The sequence below is a fragment of the Penicillium roqueforti genome (assembly GCF_015533775.1).
Source record: "Penicillium roqueforti strain LCP96 04111 chromosome Unknown scaffold_05, whole genome shotgun sequence".
Taxonomy (NCBI): Eukaryota; Fungi; Ascomycota; class Eurotiomycetes; order Eurotiales; family Aspergillaceae; genus Penicillium; species Penicillium roqueforti.
This window is the reverse complement of record NW_024067569.1, coordinates 187,368-202,355: the sequence shown is the minus strand read 5'-3', so window position 1 is coordinate 202,355 and position 14,988 is coordinate 187,368. Positions and strand designations below refer to the sequence as shown.

Here is a 14,988-nt window from a genome sequence, read left to right as displayed (position 1 = left end):
CCCCGTCAGCATCCGGAAGTACTGCTCCAAAGGTAGCCATTCCTAGACTGACGGGTTCTGATACCTTTATACACGGGCGCCGACGGGCAGCGCGGGCCTGTCAGCCCTGTCGCCAGCGCAAGATCAAATGTGATGGTATCCGCCCGTCGTGCGGACAATGTGCATATCACAATTACGGCTGCAACTACGAGGAAGTCAAACGAGTGCGGGATCAGAAACAACTAGGCTCCTTGGCCAAGCGAGTGGATACATATGAAGCTCTTCTGAGAGACCTCGAAGCCGAGGTGGACCCCCCCACAGCTCGAAAAATCAAAAAAGCATTGAAGGTATGTCCAGTCAATATCAGATGAAGTTGCGGGTCTCACCCAAGACTCGGATCTTATGATTTGAGTCCCGAGTTCACGACTCTGACCGTTTGCCATTTGGCAAATTAAGTCCAAAGGTGTGAAAACCCCTAGAAAGAGTTTCGACTCCGATGATTCCTCTACCTCTATGGACTCACTCGATGCTATCGACCAGGTTGACGAAGACCTCGATCGGAACGCGGACACCCGGGCTGCGGGCTTCTTTGGGAAGAATTCAGAGGTCAATTGGATTCGCAAGCTGGAGAGCGGCGTGGATATGAAGAGCGCACAGGAACATGTGGCGAATCATTCTCAAACGCAAAGTGATCGTGATCCAGCCTTTATGCAGCAGCAACAGTCATTGGAAAGGCAGATTCCCACTTCTACGATGGATTATCATCTCGACAATTTGGACATTCCGATGATTGAACCATGTGACCCATTAGCTTTGCCCCCGTCGGCATTGGCAGACCGATACTTCGATGCCTATCTGACCAACGTTCATCCGACATTCAGCGCAGTTCGGAAGATGACCTTCATCTCCCAGTATCAGAAGTTTTTCAACAATGAATCGACACCACACCGGAAATGGCTGGCCATTCTCAACATGATATTTGCTATTGGTTGTCGCTACTCTCGACTCATAAATGACCCCCAAAGCACTAGTGAGGAGGACCTGATATACCTGACCCGGGCACGCCATCTCGGTCTGCAGGGCAGTGTGCTATTCGAGCCCACTGACCTCCAGCAGATCCAACTCGAACTCCTCATAGCAATTTACATGCTTTGTCTGGGACAGGTCAACCGGTAGGTTCAATCCTTTCACCCTCCATTCCTTCTGCATCATACTAATTCCCTCATCTCCCCCAGAGCATCCAAATTCTCCAACATGGCCCTCCACTCAGCTATATCTCTCGGCATCAACCTCTGCATAACAGACGACCGCACCAAAGAAGCCGCCAAAGAAACTCGCGGCCGACTCTGGTGGTCCATATACTCCCTCGAGCACCTTCTTGCATCAATGAACGGCCGGGCCTCCTGTGTCGGCGAAGGCCTCTGCTCCGTCCCTGCACCTCTTCCGTACGAAGAAGAAATATTCGATCAATCCGACGCTAAACGCCTCCTCCAAGATCCGGCCCTCCGCGAAGCCCAACTCCGCTCCACCATTTTCGAAAGTCCCAGCCAACACCACTCGCCCTCATTGGTGACCTCCTGTCTACCCTGTCCATCCCTCTTCTTCAACTTCCTTGTCGACCTAACCCTCATCACCCACGCCCTCATCAACAAAGTCTACAGTATCAGGGGTCTCCGCAAAGGCCCGAGCCAGTTAGAATACCACGTCCAAAAATCCAGCCTACAAATGGACCGCTGGCTCTCAAAACTTTCCCCCTTCTACGAATTCACCATTCCAAGCTCCGATCCCTGGCACCTAAAGCACCCCCAACTAGACGACCTCTCCGCGCCCTTCGTGCGCGAACGCGTCTGTCTAGCAATGAACTATTACTCCGCCCGAATCACCCTTTGCAGACCATGTCTAAGCCATATCCACCAATCTCCCCGCCACGTCTCACCAACAGGCGATCACGCTGCGCGCGAAAAAGCGCGGTCCGAAAGGGCCACACACTGTCTGCAAGCTTCCTGCGCACTGATCTCCATCTTCCCAGAAGATCCGAACATTGCATGGCTGGCCCGCACCACGCCCTGGTGGAGCATTCTGCATTTCCTCATGCAGGCGACTACGGCTATATTGCTGGGTTTGTCATGCTGTTCTGACTCAAATACGCCCACCAGCCCGGACCATGCGGATCCGCTCCTGACACCTGTTACGCCGTCTATATCCCAGACCGGGGCTTACTCGCCGCTGCTGGAGAAGGATTTGACTACGGCTGTTGCGGCGACTAAGAAGGCCCTCGCTTGGCTTCATATGACTGCTTCTGTGGATCCGTCGGCACGACGGGCATTTCTGCTTTGTGATGGGATTGTTAGAAAGATTGCACCTGGCTTGGGGATTGATTTGACGGAGTGGCCGGATGGGAGTTCTTTTGAGAGGTTGATGGAGGAGAAGGAGATAAGTGGACATGGGAATTGGAATGTAGATAGTAGCGGAAGCAATGAGCACCACAGTGGGAGTGGGATGGAGGCGTATGATGAGTTGGTTGATTTCGACGGAGGTGTTTTTTAGTTTAGTTTGAGCGTGATGTCACTTTTATATCTGGATATACGATGAGAATATGATTGATGAACAAATGTCTACACCTAATATATCCATATGCCACTTTAAGCCGACGCTAGCAGGCAGTCATTGAGAGGCGCATGTTCAAAGTTTTAGCATCCTGGACGGATGATGCTAGAATCGCTCTTAATATCAAGTCACAGTCACGGAGCGACTATCTGGCTAGTAAGGATTGGGAGGCAAAGAAGCAACCGGTAACTTGGTCTGAGAATAAACGGACCTAAGCCAAGTGGATTACGAGCAGCAGGACCCCAAGCTTGAACTTGAGGCACGGGAATGACAGTGCTAGTACGGATGAGATTCAGCGCAGTCACTTCCATAGCGACCTTCTCGTCGGCATAGTCATTAAGTGCCATCCCCACACAAAGGAAACGAACCATCCAGGTAGTATTATCGCTAAAGACCATCTTCATACCGGCATTGAATGCGCCATGGTGAAAGGTACCGTCAAGCTGGCAGGGAAGCTTATCAGGATGGAAAGTTGATACCCATTGACAGAGATGACTCATTCTGTAGGTTTCATTCACCCTGTCAACCCAAATCTGGCCTTGCACCTCGTGGACGATATCAATAAGCGCGTTTGTATCCATGACATCAAGCAAGTTTGAGGGTTGAGACGAGTACGAGCAGCGGACAAGTCACCGCTAATTTAGCATGAAGGAAATCATATTAATCCGTGTTAATCCGCTTTTTGACATTCCATCTGCTCAGAGGGTCTTGGCGAATGTCGAGATCTCTCATTTACGCTAGTTAGTTAGGTGGATGTCTTCATAGCTTATATAATAGACGTTCATAAAGACCCCGTGATCATTATTTACAGTATTATCTTTACCACTAAATCCTATCTTCTTCTGTACTAGTGTATTATAACCCCTGTCGATTTTTTTAGGCGGATTTTCATACTGTCCTATCTTATACTCTACATATATTTAGTATAAAGAAACCTTTCTTTAACCCTCCGGCTTTTGCACTTCGCCCAGGACAGCTACCTCAACCATTCCCAGCACGTTATAAAGGAGCACCAGAGCGACCAAGAACACTTTCACCTGACCATTACACTCATCTTTAGAGGGAGATTAATCCTAACACTATACCCCCGCTAGGGATCCTCGCTGATATAAATATAATAATACCACCTAATATCTTAGCCCAATAGGCGGATAATCAATCAGAAGATTCTACCGAAGATCTGAATCTCCTAGTACAAGATACTACAAATACCCTCGAGGCTCCCTAGACCCCCTTGGTCACAGCTGAGCCACTATGGTTACTATATAGGAGCCTCGAGTGTATTTGTAGTATGTCGTACTAGGAGATCAAGATCTTCGGTAGATACAGAATTATCCGGAAGCGGTGGACAGCAGGCACTAAGGCGGTGTACAGACCATCCATTGAGAGAATCAGTACGGAGTAGCATGAACAAAAGAAAAGAAATCAACAATGTCTCTTCTATACAGTCTGTGAAGCGAGCGGAGTACTCCCTGAACAAGGGGGCTATTCCCACTATTCATGGCTATTATTGTATGCACCTAACCGTGTAGAGGTTAAACAAGGCTAGTTGTGCACACTTGACAAAATGACAGCTGAGTCCGAGCACCGGGGGAATACAACTTGAGTGAGTGATTGAGCTGCATCATACGGAGTACAGAATACATACACACTTGTCTACGGGGAAAGACACCTGCTAATTGGCTATACCCTATATAAGATTTACAGGGGCTGGGGTCGGTGGCTACCTGACTGCCCAAGGCCAGGCCTGCCCCACCGTTCCTTGCTACATAGATATTATTCAATGCCTGCATGACCTTCGCCATTCTTGAAGTGTTTGCCAATTTTTAGGTAATTACAAGGCGTGAACTAGATCTCCGTTAAGCGATTCGGCAAACTTGGCCCAAATTGCCATGTGATATAGAGAGTACTAGATATCTCGTATACGGGATCTTCGGTCACATCATCCACAGCTCTTTGCTTTTTCCTATAGCTGGTGTTGATCTGTCTCTGAACTCAGCTCGCCACTGCTCATGGGTATGGTAGTGCATAGTGATCACCCTTCACTTAGTTTTACGTTATCATAATTTGTGAAATCTATAGATGGCCAGTTTTCTAGAAGTCAATGACCAACCCCAGTGGTAGCTATGCACTGTGATACATGGGGAACCCCAGCTGCATGATCTTCTTGCGCAGATACACACAGTGCCAAAACTTTCGTGACCTGCTTAGTCGATAAAAGTGAGACACGCAAGAATGAACGAAGAAATAGAGCTGACGAGTATAGCCCGAGTTATGGGGAGCTGAAGAAAAGATGTGCAGCTGAATGAGCCAATAAACATGCACAGTGACAAAACGAAGACATCGGGATTCGACCTACTTAGAGTTGCACAGCAGAAAAGGAAAGGAAAGTGTGCATGTATTGTCGATCATATTATATACGGAGAACTCCGTGTAGAATACAGCTGCATCTAATTTAAACCATATGCATGATGCACGAAAAAGAAATCCACATGAAGGCAAGAGAAGCTGAACCCTTGTAATACTCCCCCTATTTGAACTCCGTATATTTACTTGAATAGGACCTATTTATTTGGCCTTGGAACGCCTTCTACAGATATCCTTCTTCTATTCATCATCCTTCATCATGGTGCCCTCAATCACTAGGCTCGAACATGTGTCTTCTATCATACCTATCAACACCTTGAAGCTACCCAAGAAAGCTCCCTCTCACACACAAGACTCCGTCGATCTTCCTCTTACTCTTTGCGAATCGCATATACTCGAGGCTGCCAACTCCCAGTACTTGGAATACCTGGATCCAGAACTAGCTCGGGGTCTTGACATTGAGTCAATTCTCGTTGTTTGCTGGTTACTTGTGGTACATGGTTTCTCTCCTGTGAGAACCATGTACCTAGAGTTCCATCCTGGCTCAAATCTGTGCTATATAGATGGCAAATGTCAAGGGACCGATTCGCACGCTCTTGGATTTTCCGTGGAGCGTCCATTGAAGGACCTCGTTCGAGATTTCTGTCTTATCAAGGCAGGCATCAACTCGGTCGACCCTGATGAAGGGTGGGCTTCCGATGATAAGAATCACCTTCTCACCTCGGCTGTCCGCTATGGTGGTGACCGTCCAAATTTGGAAAAGGCACCTTTGTCTGCCAATTCAAAGGTACCGTTTCCATATCCTCACTTAATCCCCCCGTACCCTAGCAAAGCTAATCTCATCTCGGTCTAGATCCCCAATCCAAAGCTGATGCTCAACGTGACAAATGACAATGGCAAGCTGCACGCGAGTCTTGCCTTCTCGTCGCCCGAGATGTCGAAAGAATTCGCAACAAGCCTTCTTCACTCCTTGAACAAGGTCGTCGCATCCATATACCATTCACCCGAAACTTCTTTGGGCGACCTTGATCTATGCTCCGACCTTGACCTCATTCTCCTGCAAAAGTTTACGAGGGAGGTTTCGGACTCTCATGAGATCTTGTTACATGACATGGCATTGGAGCATGCGCGACTGACCCCGGATGCGCCCGCAATCTGTTCCTGGGATGGAAACTTCACCTATAGAGAGTTGGATAACCTCACATCTCGTCTTGCTCTTTACTTGACCGGGCTTGGCGTTGGCCCTGAAATTTTCGTGCTTAGTTGTTTCGAAAAGTCATCTTTGGCGATTATCGCTCGCCTGGCTATATTGAAGGCCGGCGGGGCATACATATCCATCGACGCCAGCGACCCTCCCATATTCCTGGACTCGGTTATCAGTCGCGTTAATGCTAAAATCATGCTCACATCCTCGGAGTATGCATCAAAATATGCCTCACTTGTCTCAAACGTCATCTCGATTACAGAAGACATGCTGAAAGAGCTTCCCACAGGACCTCTGGCTTCCACAGTCCAACCTCATAATGCCTGTCTGGTTTTGTTCACCTCTGGAAGCACAGGACAGCCTAAGGGCATTATCCAAGAACATCGGTCTTACGCCACAGCAATCCGCGACTACAACAAGGTCCTCGGGCTAGGCCAACACAGCCGTGTATTTCAGTTCGATGACTATGCATTCGACATCAGTAACAACGATTACCTCACAGCTTTGGCTGCCGGTGGCTGTTGTTGTGTCCCCACACCTGAAAAAAGCATAGCTGCTCTGATTGAAAATATCAATATCACCAACACCAATATGAGCTTCCTGACTCCAACAATTGCCGTCCAACTCAGCCCCAAAGACGTCCCGTCGCTGGAGCTGCTTTGTATCGGCGGCGAGCCCATGTCAAATGATCTCCTCATGAAATGGGGACCTCATGTGAAGCTGGTAAATCAGTACGGGATGGGCGAGGCGGCCACCTTCTGCGCGTACAACGACAACCCCAAGGCAGGCCATAATGCCGTCGTCGGAAAATCCGGTAGCGGCGCTATTTGGATTGCCAATCCCTCCTCGTCTGAGCGGCCAGTTCCTATCGGCGCTGTTGGCGAGATCTTGATTGAAGGCCCACATCTCGCCCGTGGGTACTTGGATGACCTCTGCCAGAAACCCGACGTGGGATTCCTTAGCACAGTGCCTCGGTGGATTGCCGATCTCCACCCGTCGCGAGCGCCGACCTCGCGCATCTATCGGTCTGGTGATCTGGGTCGATATCGCCACGATGGTACTGTGGAGCACATGGGCAGAAAGGACACACTTCTTAAGCTCAACGGTGGCCGTGTTGAGTCAACCGAAGTCGAATACGTCCTTCGGAAGACCCTTTCGCCTGGCGATTTTACCGTCGTCGATATGCTCGGTGAGATTGACGGTGGCGATAGCCCCATCCTCGTCGCATTTATCTACTTGCTGGATAACCCAGCAAACCTTCTTCCGGGAATCTCAGATCAGGAAATGTCGTTCCTTCCCATTACAAATCGTGTCCGAGTGAACGGCTTGGTGGAGGCGATGCAGAATGAAGTCTATAGCACGCTGCCAAAACACATGATGCCCAGCTTGTTTCTCCTTGTCGATCGAATCCCACGTACAAGATCCAACAAGCTTGATCGCAGAAAGTTGCATCAAATCGCCCAAAAGTGGTATATGGGGAACCCATGTCTGTAAAGTGATAAGCACTGTTTTTCATCCTTCTGATTTATTTTCTCTTCTTTTTCGATCTGGTTCATGTGCAAGCTGGGGCAGATGTTGACTCGCGGCGGTTTGGTGTCTACTCATTATTTAATCATATCCATAGCGGCGGGTTTCCTAAAATAAAACCGTGGTCTTATTGAGCGTCAGGTCCTCAGACTCTAGATATACGTGAGTTTCTCTATAAGGGCCTGTCTACACCATCCAAGATTGGAGAACGCGCTCTCATACAACCTTGGAAGCGGTGGCAGTGGAGATCATAGTACATAGAGTTAACACAGGTACATACAGTAGGTAATCAGTGTATGCATGCGTAGTGATAAACTAAGAACTGCTCCTATAAGGAAATACAGTTCATGTAAAGGAACCACGTGTAAGTTAAACAGGGCTAGTGGTGCACATTTGACAAAATGAGATTAGAACCGAGTATGTACTAAATTGAGAACATTAGATATATGAGAAAAGGAAAAAAGAAAAAGAAAACCATGGGCTAAGTGAACAATAGAGGGAAACAGGAAATGCCTGAAATGCCAATGACACAAAAGCGCGCAACACCATAAGAGGCCCACGAAACGACCTGATATACGAGACTTCGTGGACGTAAAAAGATCGATAAAACACACATGACAGAACCGAAGAATGATATAAACACCGATGTTGTTTAGAATGAAATTCAAATCAGAATATACTAGGTAGAGGAGAAACTGATCTTGCATTAAATGGATGAAAACCATATCCTGAACCATTTCAGCACTAGGTTGGTTGCGGTTGCATCTGGACCTGGAAGGTATGCTGATGTTCATGCTGTGGTGCGGGCGGGGGAGGGGCTTGGCTCCGCTGTGGAATTGGTGGTCTGCGTGATTGTCCTGGTATCCCGTGGACAGGGGACTCAGACATCGGGTGTTGCATATGTTGTTGCATCGGAGATTGAAGATAGGGCTGATGAGGAAGAGGCCGTGGAGGGTGGACAGGAGAATGATGATGCATTTGCATGTGTGGCATAGAGAGCGGCTGGCCAGGCTGCTGGGGCAGGGATTGGCTATGCGGCAAGTGAGAACCGGGTTGTGCAGACATGTGTTGGTTCTGTTGCTGGTGCATGTGCTGGACTTGCGGCTGCCCAATATGCTGATTTGCCTGCGCCTGTGAAGGCTGATTCTGTTGGAACATATGGAGGTTCTGCTGTTGCGGCAGAGACTGGCCTTGAAGCATCTGCGTTGGTGTCGGGCAGTGCCGCTTGCGCGACTCTTCATCGATTGAAGAGGTTGCACGGTTCAGTATCGTCGTTGTATCTGCACCCTCGCGCAATTGAGAGTTGACCTCTGCTTGCGTCTGATCTCCACTAGCCGCGGCAGCGGCTGCAGCTGCGGCCGCCGCAGCCACATCAGCCTTCCGAGGCCGCCCACGTGGTCGGCCCGTGCCAGGTGCCTTTGGTTTGGCTGAAGCTGGCTTCCTTGGTTTAGGGGGTGGTAAAGGTTGACCCGTTGCAGCTGCCCATGCAATTTGATCAGCCTTACGAGGACGTCCACGTTTTCGCTTCAGCGGAGTGCCGTCCGGTCCCAGAATAGGCGTTCCCTTGATTGTGCTATTCGGTGCGGTGGAGCCTGGAGCGGTCGGTGTCATATTCGCAGTGAATGAAGCCTGTCCTGGCTGAGGAACTCCCGGCATAGACTCGCCGTTTTGGGCAGCCTGTGCGGCCTGCGCAGCAAGCCTAGCCGCAACTTCCTCCTTCCTAGGCCGTCCCCGACGACGCTTCAAAGGCGGAGTGGCAATCTGGTCACCTCCAACTGTGGCCACAGCGGGCATCTGCCCTTGTCCGTTGGCCTGTGTGGGGACAGCGTTAGGAACAGTCATGGAGGCATTTAGCTGAGGTTGGACATGAGGCTGGGATTGGGTCTGAACAGCTTGAGGTTGAGGCGGAGGAGCCTTCTTGGTCTTGGCTTTCTTCTTCGGTGCAGGACTCGACTCGTCAGGCTGTATGACCGGACTTTCAGTGACTGCAGAGATAACCGGTGCAGCTGGCTGCGATGAAGACACGGCAGCTGAGTGTGGTCCCTGGTAATGCTGGAACTGAGCCTGGTGCGGAGATGGTTGAAATTGGGTCTGCTGCGGCTGAGAAAATTGCGTCTGGTGTGGGGCGTACTGATGTTGCGATTGAACTTGGTGGTGCTGATATTGAGATGGGTGGAATGGAGGCTGAGTGTGTTGGGAAAACGGTGATTGTTGTTGGTACGGGTTGTGCGCCTGACTTTGGTGCTGCAATTTTTGCAATCTCTGCTGGTCCAGTTGCTGCTTCTGCTGGTGCTCAAGCCGCTGCTGTTCCAGCCGTTGCTGATGCTGTTTCTGTTGCTCGAGCCTCTGTTGCTCTAGGCGTTGTTGCTGCTGGTGCTGCTCCAACATCTTTTGCTCGTCTAGCTTTTGCTGCTCCAATTCCTTCTGTTGCTCAAGCCGCTGCTGCTGTTCCAAGCGCTGCTGCTGGATTTGCTTTTGCTGCTCCATCCTTTGCTGTTCCATTCTTTGCTGCTGCTCTAGTCGTTGCTGCTGGAACTGCTGCTGTTGGATCTGCTGTTGCAGCTGTTGGTGTGTTTGCTGAGGTGACTGCGGCTGTGACTGCGGCTGTGCCTGTCGCTGTTGATTTAAAGCAAACATAGACGGGCTAGCCATAGACGGACTAGCAGAGGTATGGTTATCCCTCTGTTGCATGCCTGCGTGAGGTAGTCTGTTCATCGCCTGCTGTGGCGAAGGAACACTCATGGGGTGTCCATGAGTGAGGCCAGTTGTCCCTGGCTGCGGCCGAAGGTGGGCCATTGGATTAAACCCACGCTGCAGGTTCTGCAGCGCCATAGGGTCTGGGTTGCGAGACATAAGATCCGGGGAGCTCTGCGCCGTAAATTGCCCCGGGAATTGGCCATAACTGCTGCTAGTGGGGTAGCCACCCAATGACCCCGATGTCGGGGTCATCTTACGCATATCTGGAGATTGCGACGCAGCGAAGTTCTGCTGAGGTTGGCCCCGAAAAATTGGCTTGTTGCCCGGGAAGGGACTGCCATGCTGTGGCAGCGGCGGCCCCGCACCTAGTAAGGGCGATTGGGCATGCTGGCGTTGAGGCTGTGGACCCAACGGATGTTGGGGCTGAACACCTTGATGTTGTTGTTGCTGAGACTGCTGCGGCTGTTGAGGGTGAAATTGGTGACCACCGTAGTTCATCATCTTGAGTCAATTTTAGAGATGCGCTGGCACTTGGCCGTAAGCGGCAGAGAATGGAGTGATCCTTTCCAACCGCGAAGCATGCAAGGGCGAGAACGGTCAAAATAATCGCGTACTAGCTTGAAAAGGAAATGTAGAATATAGAAAGGCAGTTTTAAATCAAGACTCGTCACCGATATGCGCCAGCGCTGCTGATAATTCTATACGGGGAATCACCACCTGAGTCGCGCCGAGGCCGCGTGTTTGTTTGTTCCCTGGCGGCTGAGGCCACAAGGCAACAAGGCAATAAGGCAATAAAGCGACCGCGCACCGGTTCCAAATTGGGTTTAGCGGCTACGGAGACCGAGACAAGTCGGTCAGCGCACTTTGAGAAAATGAGTCGACGGTCGCTCAAAGGGATCCAGGGGGGGAGACCAGCTGGGGGGATCCAGAGAGACAGCGAAGGTGATCCAAATCTATTTGCTAGAGGCCTTAACGGATGTCAGGGCCTAGCAGAAGTAGATTGGAGATGAAGTGGATGACGCTGGGCTGGAATCCTCGATGGCGAGGGAAAAAAACATTAAAAAATAAAATAAAAAATAAAAAAAAGAAATTGGGAAAAAACGGAATTTTCAGATTCTCCTCTCCACATCACGTGATCCCGAGGTTGCCATAGTGTGGCCGTGTTCAACTACACTCTCTACCCAAGGTGGATTGGATAGTCTATTCATCATCTCGAGCTGTGGAGGTGTGAGGTTTGGGATTTCGAAACACCTGAACCTTCGTTTGTCTCCTTCACTCCTCAATCCTCACTCACACACTCGGCCATCTGCTTATCTTCCGCAATCCTTGCAAAGTATAGAACCACACCACTCACAAGTACTACACAAAGTACGTGCTACCTGAAAACTATGGAGACATCATGCTGTTTCCTAACATCCTTGTCCTCTGCTACCCGGAGATCTGCCAAATAGGGCGAAAAGAACCTTGAAACAAACCCCTTTCAATGTGCCAATACTGACGAAGATCCACAATGCAAACCACAAATCAGGAGCAGATCTGCACAAAATTAGCCGAGCACTATAATATATGTTGTATGAATATATCTTTGATCTTGTCTTTCTGAGAATATTCAAGAAACCGATAGACGGTCTTTTCTATCTTTCCTATTCTGACGAAAGTAGCCTCTGGAGGTATAAACATGTGTAAAAAGAAAAACCGATAAACGGCGCCTCTTTTGTAAATACACATGAAATTATGGAAGCGACAGAAAAAAAAAAGGCTCTAAAATGTGCATTGAAAAAAACTAGGACATGTATATATGATCAAGTTTCAAGGTACAGAGTAATCCCTGGACAGATTACAACCCTATCTGCTCTGCCGCAACATAGTCTTCCCAGACCTTCTTAATGTCATTTTGATAAATGAAATCCTTGTCTCCATAGAGAAAATTGTCGATTTTGGCTTTCAGAATGACATCAAAATCTTTCTCTTCTGCTTGGAGTTGTTCTGCTTTGTCACGTATTTCGTCTAGATGCTGATACCTGCAAATGGTCGGAAAAGCGGCGTCAGACAAGCCATTTTGCGCACGCTTTCAAGTTTGAACTTACATCTTGGCATAGTATGGAGACCGGATCTGTTCAAAGATCTCTAGAGCGTCTCGTGTAGGGCGAGAAGTAGCCTGCGTAAACTCAAGCGCCCGTGCGAGGATCCAACCATCCTCCATGGCAAACGTCGCCCCAGATCCGAACGCCCCTGGAAGGCTGTTAGCACTTGACATTATAACCTTAAATGATAACACATGAACTTACCTGAAAGCGGGTGACTGGCATCTCCAATCAGGGCGACTTTATCCCAGTCGGTGATCTTGTTTAGACGAGGCCCAGCGAATGTTGCAAACTCCCTCCATTCTCCTTCAGGAACCGCGCTTACTGCGTCTCTTATTCTTTGGTCAAAAGCCTGTTTATATGTTAGCAGTGAGTCTTTTTTTTTCAGCAAAGTTTCTCGCACCTCAACACGGGATCCCACTTTCTCGTTGGTTGCAGGGATACCCCAGAAGACCGTCTTCCCTGAGACCTCAGGCTCACGATAGGATCGAACAGTGATTTCAAAAAGCGGATCTTTGGACTCTTCCTCATCGTCCACATCAGAGAGGTATACATGGCCAGCTTCACCCCACCACCATGAGGTTGTAGTCGTGATGTCCGGGATGTGGGCCAGACGAGACTTCGGAATTAGAACACGGAACGCACTGTTACCTGTAAAGTGCAGTCGATGATCAGGCAATAGGGCCCTACGGACAACCTATCTCATGAAGGTCCGTCAGTCACACATGCCAGTTTTATCACAAGAGGCTCGACGAACAGAGTGTATTCCGTCCGCCCCAACGACAATGTCCGCAATCGCTTCCGTTTCATCCTGAAATACCAACCGAACCCCCCGACCCGAAAGGTTCTCCAAAGATACAACCTTTTTGCCAAATTGGATCAAGCCCTCGGGTACTCTCGATAAGAGAGCTGACTGAAGTCGGGTTCTGCGAGCACGGATTGATCCGCGGGAATCAGCAGCGGAATTTTCTGGATGCTCAGTGATGTTCAAAATCTTCCCTGTGTAGGCATTTCTTCCAAGAATTGAAAGTTAACATATGCATTTGTTGTTACTGTGTCCAGGAAAGCATCGCTTACCTTTGGTGTGTGTTGGATTTGGAGCCTCCCTTGACGCCATCACTAGCTCCAAGTAAATCTAGAACTCTCCATGCATTTGTGCTCAGGCTGAGGCCTGCACCGGCTTCTCGGGGCTCCGTATTTTTCTCATACAGAGTCACCTTTAGAAACGGCAGTTCTGAGAGAGCAATCGCCGTACCTAATCCACCGGGCCCGCCACCAATGATGGCAACCGATGTCAATGCTTGTCCGACCATATTTGCGAAATAATTGTATGTTTAGATGTGGTGGTTTCCGAATGTTGGGAATTTTGTCTTGCTTATATATCCAAAGTATTGCATCTCGCGGTCGGCGCTGGCCGGTAGATAACTCCATCGCACGCCATACTAAGTCTCGAATGTGCCATACGGCACTAGTATGATACTGCCCACCAATCCCACGACAACGGATTAAGAATCAGTTGATTCGGATAATCAGACCCCGCGCGTGGATTGTCATAGAATATTTCGATTTGGCACGTGCTGGCTTGTTGGTGAGTCGATCAGACCATCTCCTTAGTTGCAAGTCAAGGGAATAGCGTTGGCCCGTTGAGAGAAGAGGATACCACCTCAAAGCCAATTGACCCCTTATCATGGATCACTGATGTCTAGCTATTAGTCTTAGTGAGAATTGTCACCCCGGTCTCTAGCCTGCTATGGAGAGATCAAGGTTGAGGAATACGACCTCGGACCTTCTCCCATACAAGGTACATGATATAACCCCGGGGATAAGGTCGTTCGAGTCTTGCTTATCAACCGTATATCGAAGGAGTCTAGTAGTAGCAGTGTACCTATTCTCTATAAACATCTTCAAGACCAATGATGATATGCATGTTCTACTCTATCCCTAATACAGATCTCAGATCTCAAGCTAATGCCACATAGCAAATCTCCGGTTCCAGGGAGGCTGCCGACATCCCCAAAGTGAAGGCATGAGGCGACTTTAACTTTGTATCGTTTTTCATGGTCATAAACTCCCCGATTTGGGAAGAGACCTTTCACATCATACCGAATGATGATCTCGAATGTACAAAAAGCAGAAATGCCAAGTCGTGAGATACTCCTCGATGGGATAGTACTTCTGGATAGTACCCAGAAAAGTATCATATGTCACAGATGTCTAGGGCTTGATATATCAATCGGACGTTCTGATTGTTGTTATGATCTTTTGGCCTGGAGGTACTGGAGGTCAGGTGCAGCTTGAGTACCCGCAACGCGTTGTAATCACGTGAACCTTGGCACTCGTTCCCGCCCAAACGTAAACAACCGACTCAACCTAATATACCCCGATTCGCACCTTATGGCAGCTACATAACACCGCTAGGGGGGGGGGGGGGGGTTTTTTCCGCCCCAATAAACGGGTGGGCCGATGCTATAATCGGTGCGCAAGGATAGCGCGGGTAAGAGTCGGGGGCCCGGACAAACTGGG

The 14,988-nt window shown here is 49.3% G+C and overlaps 5 protein-coding genes across 5 annotated transcripts in view; 3 read left to right on the top strand and 2 right to left on the bottom strand.

Moving 5' to 3' along the window:
- Positions 1-492: 492 nt before the first annotated feature.
- LCP9604111_3279 (fungal specific transcription factor domain-containing protein) lies at positions 493-2,526 on the top strand (the record flags this gene model as incomplete). Its single annotated transcript, XM_039070849.1, has 2 exons — positions 493-1,151; positions 1,215-2,526. The coding sequence occupies 2 exons, from the start codon at positions 493-495 to the stop codon at positions 2,524-2,526; spliced, it is 1,971 nt and encodes a 656-aa protein (XP_038930546.1).
- A 2,686-nt stretch (positions 2,527-5,212) lies between these two features.
- On the top strand, positions 5,213-7,651 carry LCP9604111_3278 (non-ribosomal peptide synthetase; the record flags this gene model as incomplete). Its single annotated transcript, XM_039070848.1, has 2 exons — positions 5,213-5,740; positions 5,807-7,651. The coding sequence occupies 2 exons, from the start codon at positions 5,213-5,215 to the stop codon at positions 7,649-7,651; spliced, it is 2,373 nt and encodes a 790-aa protein (XP_038930545.1).
- Positions 7,652-8,428: 777 nt separating this feature from the next.
- Positions 8,429-10,882, bottom strand: LCP9604111_3277 (uncharacterized protein; the record flags this gene model as incomplete). The annotated part of the gene is made up of 1 exon (XM_039070847.1): positions 8,429-10,882. The coding sequence occupies one exon, from the start codon at positions 10,880-10,882 to the stop codon at positions 8,429-8,431; it is 2,454 nt and encodes an 817-aa protein (XP_038930544.1).
- Positions 10,883-12,218: 1,336 nt separating this feature from the next.
- On the bottom strand, positions 12,219-13,778 carry LCP9604111_3276 (uncharacterized protein; the record flags this gene model as incomplete). The annotated part of the gene is made up of 6 exons (XM_039070846.1): positions 12,219-12,402; positions 12,469-12,613; positions 12,670-12,817; positions 12,869-13,162; positions 13,223-13,478; positions 13,543-13,778. 6 exons carry the CDS (start codon positions 13,776-13,778, stop codon positions 12,219-12,221), a joined length of 1,263 nt encoding a protein of 420 aa, XP_038930543.1.
- Positions 13,779-14,601: 823 nt separating this feature from the next.
- LCP9604111_3275 (uncharacterized protein) overlaps positions 14,602-14,988 on the top strand; it is a gene marked incomplete at both ends in the record, with an annotated part of 1,291 nt that continues 904 nt past the window's right edge. The window contains one exon of the mRNA XM_039070845.1: positions 14,602-14,611. Coding sequence (XP_038930542.1) covers positions 14,602-14,611 — 10 coding nt within the window. The remainder of the gene's footprint in view (positions 14,612-14,988) is intronic.